The following is a 6,000-nucleotide window of genomic DNA, read 5'->3' as shown; positions in this document are numbered from 1 at the left end:
AACGCAGCTGCGCCCCCCTCTGAATCATATCAGACCATTTACCCAGGGGACCAGTGCGGGGGCGTGTGACGGTCATATCACCCGGGACTCACGGACGGAGACATTTCTCATTGCCCCTTATACAGCCGTGTGTGACGTGTGTAGTATGTACATTGTACACAGTATTCATATATTGTGATGATGATCCCAGCCGGAGGCCCGCGTGCTACTGGCAGCCAATCACACGCCTCGTCTCCTGGTCTCCGTGCTATTGGTGGAATGTGCGCGATCTCCCTATTGGTCTTGTGTCGGGCACTTGGCGGGTCCGTCTAATTCGCACCGGAGCCGGGAAGCGCCGACGAGTGAAGGAGTCGCCGTTGTTTCCCTATTAAACGACAGCATGGACAGCTGAGGCGCTGTGTGCTGCGGAAGAAGTTATGGGCAGCGGCGCACCGTTCTGAGGTACTGTACAGTACTGGGTCAACCAATCCCGTCATGCATTGTGGTAGCCGGTGTCCTGGGTATGTGCCCGGCTGCTCATCTATACCGTGCCAGTGACAGCAACCCTTCCTGATTACTCATGGATGGGGACATTATTATTATTGTTATTATTCAGTATTGTTTTTATGGTTCAAAATCAGAACATGAGACCCCCTGGAATGACATTTCTAAACTGCTTCAGAACAACATTCACTCGTTGAGAACATTAAAAAGTGCTCCCTCGTGTGCTTGCTTTCAGCATAGTTACTATTCCCATTAGATGTCCACATTTATAGTGAAAATAATGCAGCTCATACAGTACACTTGTACGCTATAGCGTACAATAATGCGATTTTGATAAATTGCAGTGACAAATCGCATGTGCCACCTGACGGGGACTATGTAAAAACCGGACCCGCACTTAACTCCGGACCGCCGGACAGTACATCAAAATCTGCAGTCCGGAGCTTGTAGGGTCCGGTCCGGGGGGGGTCTTGTCCGGGGGGTCCCTGTTATAGCTATCACCAGGGACATGGTGGAGGGGAGATTACAGCCTCCCCGTGTGGTCCGGACTGTCCGGTTTTTGCTACATGACCGGACCATACAGGGAGGGTTTATTCTACCTCCTCCTCCTCCTCTACTTGGTGACAGGTGTCACAGGCAGACCCCCGAACAGGACACCCCCCGGACCGGAGGCTACAAGCTCCAAAATGCAGAGTTTGATGTCTGGTCCGGGGGTTTTGTCCTGGTCCGGTTTTCATCCATACCCCACCTGACGTGATGCACGGACACGTTGGTCGAATTTCCTATCTAAAGATATTATGTGCTGCACATAATATTTATCACATCACATGTGGTATTTAGGAGCAGATTTATTAAGCTTGGAGAAGAGATAAACTGGAGATAAAGCGGAGAAAAGGTAAAAGGAGATAAAGCACCAGCTAATCAGCTGTGTTTGAAAAAGACAGTTGGGAGCTGATTGGCTGGTGCTTTATCTCCTTTTACCTTTTCTCCGCTTTATCTCTAGTTTATCTCTTCTCCAAGCTTAATAAATCTGCCCCTTAGACACATGCGATTTGCGATCTGTCAGTTTATATACCCCCCAGATAGCTCAGCTCTCATTACATCTCCCGATTTCAGGTCACAAGGGGCATGTGATTTGTTGCATTTTTGAATGCAAAAAAAGCATTTGAGATCCGATTTATCGCATGGGAAGCTTCATCAGAAATCTAAGTGCGACATCACATGCCATCAAGTGTATGGGCATCATAGGGTGGAATTGGACTAGTGTATGGGACACTTTAATAGCCCAGGGGTCCCATGTTTTAAACTTGAGCCTTGTTGATGCCTGCATCTTGATGACGCCGTAGTGCAGGCTGATGTTCCCTGCTAGGAGGACTGTATACACTACAGTATGTACACAGCGAGTGCTGGCGATATCCTTCCGCTCACATGTATGGGTCAGTCCTATGAGCTGTGAGGGATGTGCCACACTTATTAGACATTTTTTGGTGAGTCCAGGGTGAGATACTCTGCCACAGCCACTGCTTGTGTTTGTACACAGTTGTAATTGAAACTTGCACCGTATAGGATTAACTAAAACAGGAAATCAAACCTATAGCAATCAGAGCAGTTTGCATAGCTGTAACTATCATGAGTATATTGCCCCATTACGTGGGACATTTCTTTAACATCTTTTCCTTTATTAGTTCATAATGGCAAAATCTGAGAGTGACGTCTTTCTTGTCAAGTTTGTAAAGTCGTCTGACAACACCGATTTCTTCTATGAAGCTTATGAGGTAAGAGGAAAAAATATCATGGGACACCTGCTAATGCAATGTAATTACCTAGGATATGGTGATAAGATGAATAAGCCACAACATTTTTTGGAAGACCGCAAATGGGATATAAATAATAGTTCTCACTGAATGGAAGTTGTTGTTGTGGGTATTGTTAGGTGCCGTCAAAGAGGGTTTAAGTAAGGAAAAGCACATTAGTGAAGATGACCCTGTTTCGCAGAGTTTACATTTCAGGGAAGTAATATATTCTTCTTGGGGGGCAGGGTTATAAGATGATGTGGCATGGTTATAGCAACATCTGACAGTCGGCTTTCTGACCAATAAAATAAATCAATTTTGGCCTTATTGATTCTATTTTATTGTGGCGGGAAAATGATTAATCACACAAGCTTGCAATTGTTTTGACATAGCCTGCTATTTTCACTTGGTGTGGTAAAGAAGATGTCTTAGCTTTTCAGTGGTATTTATGTTTAACGATCAAATGATTGACATTTTTGTTCTTACTATACTACTTCTCTTTGTCATTCTAGGAAATCAAGGCATTTCAGTCTGATGAGTATCTCCACATAATTGAGGAAAAAGAAGCTATAAGTTTAAAAGAAAAAGACAAATCTCTTTATATTTGTGACCCTTTTAGTGGTGCTGCTTTCAATCACCTAAAGAAGGTAGATTATAAATGATTGCTTATCAGATTAAAAGAATAAATGTCACATATAAGATATGACCTGTGACATGAAACCTCATCTTTGTAGCAGAGTTTAGCTGTTCCTCGGCCAGTTTTAAGCCTCCTTCACAGCTGTTTGTGTTTCAGTTAATGACTGTGTTTCAACCTACCTTTAAAAATTATGATCATTATCACCTGTTTGGTATGATTGCTTAATCATACACCCAATATTCCCAATATCCCTGCGTTTTTGGAAGTGTACAGCTGTGTACACATGGGGGCGATAGGGGCTGAAATCGCTGGAAATATGGTCGCTGGCGACCATATTGCCAGTGATTGGAGTGCGCACCAGCAATAAATCGCCGGGTGCGCGCTCCCGTTTTTAGCCCCCTTATGATCGCTGATTACAGGAGCTTGCTCCTGCGACCAGCTGATTACCTCTACGGCACCGCCGGCAGAGGTTCCCTTTCATTAGCGACCATCTCTGGTCGCTGATGAAAAGGAGAAACTGAGCAATATATTGCTAGCAATATATGGTTATCTGGACTTATAGGGCCATATTCAGTTGTCAAATTGCACTTGGTCTCCTGTCTAAAGTGACATGGAGATAGCAAGGCAATATGCAGTTGAGGGTAAAAGCTGAGCTGTAATATGCAATGGGATGAGAGCTGGAGTGCTGGAAGTAGGATGCATCCCAACGGAGTTACATCTGAATATTTCCATTGGGCATCCTCTAGTGCAGGGCTGGGCAACACCGGCCCTCCAGATGTTAATGAACTACACATCCCAGGATGCTTTGCATTAGTTTTGCTATGTGGCCATGCTGAAACTGATGCAAGACATGCTGGGATGTGTAGTTCATCAACATCTGGAGGGCTGGTGTTGCCCAGCCCTGCTCTAGTGGCTCTGGCCACACAAACATTTCAATACGGCCCCATAGAACTTGGTTCCTCTAATAATATAAAGAAAAAAAACATATTTTAAAGACATGGATGTCAGTAGATTCATTCATCTTGCCATCTACCAGCATGGCAAAACAATGTGCACAATTTCTCGGGTTAAAGAAAAATTGTAGTAATAAAGATTTCTATTGGGAACAGTCAGAAAAAGAGAAATCTAGATTTAGAAAGAGAGCATGTGATGTGTTTAGCATGCCAGCAATTGGAATGCTGATGGATTTTAAGCCTAGCAACAGAATCGTAACCGGCGACTACAACAGCGGCGCCGGAAGCCCAACACCTGGCATCCTGTCCATAAGTATGCCAGTTTCTTTCTCTTAGCGTTATGCTGAAAAGGGGGAGGGGGGGGGGGTTAGTTTTAGGCACTAAGAAAGTGGGACATGGTTAGGCACTGACAGAGAGAATTGGTGGGGAGATGGTAAATATACTTACCCAGTCCCAGTCAGGGTTCTGATCATCTGGATGCTGGTGTCAGTCTTCTGACCGATTGTATGTGTTCCGATATTATACTACAATGATCGAAAGAACCAAGACCTCTTCATTGAATAGGGATGAGCTGTTGAGAGAAACAGTATGAACATGAAAAGGTTGTAGACTGTAGAAGACCTTTTTATAGCAAATTCTAATAGAGAAAATGGTAGTATAAGAAAAATCATAAAATGTCACTTTATTATTAAAAGATATTGAAATTTAGTCTCCCAAGCAAATCATTTAAAACTAGTAAGCCCGATCAAAGCAAATGCTTTGAAAGCTAGTAGATGTAGTTTCACTTGCTGCCAACAGATGTCAGTGTTTAGGAGTCACACAGACACTAGACATATATAGATGATCATTTGCAACACACTGTTTGCAATGCATACACTTTGCTGAATGACCATTTACATTTTAAATGTTTTCCTTCATTATACTTGAACTTATTAAATAGTTGTATGGGGGGGGAGCAATAGAGAACTAAACCTTGGCAAAAGGGAATCATAATGGATCTACACCCTAAATATAAATACGTTAGCCCTAGCAGGTTTAAATGAGGGGATGTGCATTATTTCTGTTTTGTAGACAGGTACTTCCTCAACATAACATACGGCGAGCTGCGAGGGTTGTTAGGGGTCCATGCCACCCTGCTGTGTTCACGCCACCATCTATTACCTCTATCAAAGGGGACAATCGGGATTTACGTAGTGTAACGTAACTGGTGACAATATGTTTCTCTTTTATTTTTATTTTTTTAAATTTGAGGATAATTCTGGTACACTCACAAAAGCAAATTCTAATGAACAAAACCATGGGCACTGCAGGTGGGGCAGATATAACATGTGCAGAGAGAGTTTGATTTAGATAGGTAATATTGTTTCTATGCAGGGAGAATACTGGCTTCTTTTATTTTTGCACTGCAATGTAGATATCAGTTTGAAGTACAAACCCCACGCAAATCTAACGCTCTCTGCACATGTTACGTCTGCCCCGGGATGCAGTCACTTTCCTGGCGGTCTGAATCCCGGCGGTCAATAGAGGGAGAATAAATTAGTGTAGCGAGCCCGCAAGAGGGGACGATCCACGTCCACCCTTGTCGGGGTTCCGGCGTCAGGATTTGACCGCCGGGATTCCATACCAATTCCTCTGTAGTCCGTGTCCCCCCTTCCCTGCAGTGTAAATGGTTTTGTCAGTACTTGTTTCCTAGCACAGCGCCCAGATTTTCTCCGTATGCTAACGTAGTGAAATCGCTATTTTTTTTTAGTAATTTATTCACTGCTCTACAACAATATGATTGTATGACATACCAAGAGGTTTTAGGCACCCCCCACTATCCACACCACCCCGAAGCGTGGCGAGCGCAGTCCGATGTTTTCATACCCCCACTATCCACGTCGGTGTGGAGTTGATTTTATATAGTGTAGCGAGCGCACTCGGATTGCTTTACATGTATTACGCATCCCCTTGTGGGGCTCGCTGCGCTCGCCACACTATATAAGATCAACTCCACGCCGATGTGTATAGTGGGGGTATGAAACCGTCGGAGAACGTGTTCCGCCGCCGCTCGCCACGCTTCGGGGTGGAGTGGATAGTGGGGGGCCTAAAATCTCTTGGTATGCCATACAATCATATTATTGTAGAGCGGTGA

At 44.2% G+C, this 6,000-nt stretch overlaps 1 protein-coding gene across 1 annotated transcript in view; it reads left to right on the top strand.

Annotated features, from left to right (window-relative positions):
- The first annotated feature begins 219 nt into the window (after window positions 1–219).
- The window catches only part of TOPBP1 (DNA topoisomerase II binding protein 1), a 57,653-nt gene continuing 51,872 nt past the window's right edge, over window positions 220–6,000 (top strand). Inside the window, exons 1-3 of the mRNA XM_083188598.1 lie at window positions 220–441; window positions 2,169–2,258; window positions 2,789–2,923. Coding sequence (XP_083044724.1) covers window positions 2,175–2,258; window positions 2,789–2,923 — 219 coding nt within the window. The 5' untranslated portion in view covers window positions 220–441; window positions 2,169–2,174. The remainder of the gene's footprint in view (window positions 442–2,168; window positions 2,259–2,788; window positions 2,924–6,000) is intronic.

This window comes from Crinia signifera, chromosome 5 (assembly GCF_055691185.1).
Source record: "Crinia signifera chromosome 5, ASM5569118v1, whole genome shotgun sequence".
Lineage (NCBI taxonomy): Eukaryota > Metazoa > Chordata > Amphibia > Anura > Myobatrachidae > Crinia > Crinia signifera.
This window is presented reverse-complemented; position numbering and strand designations above follow the sequence as displayed.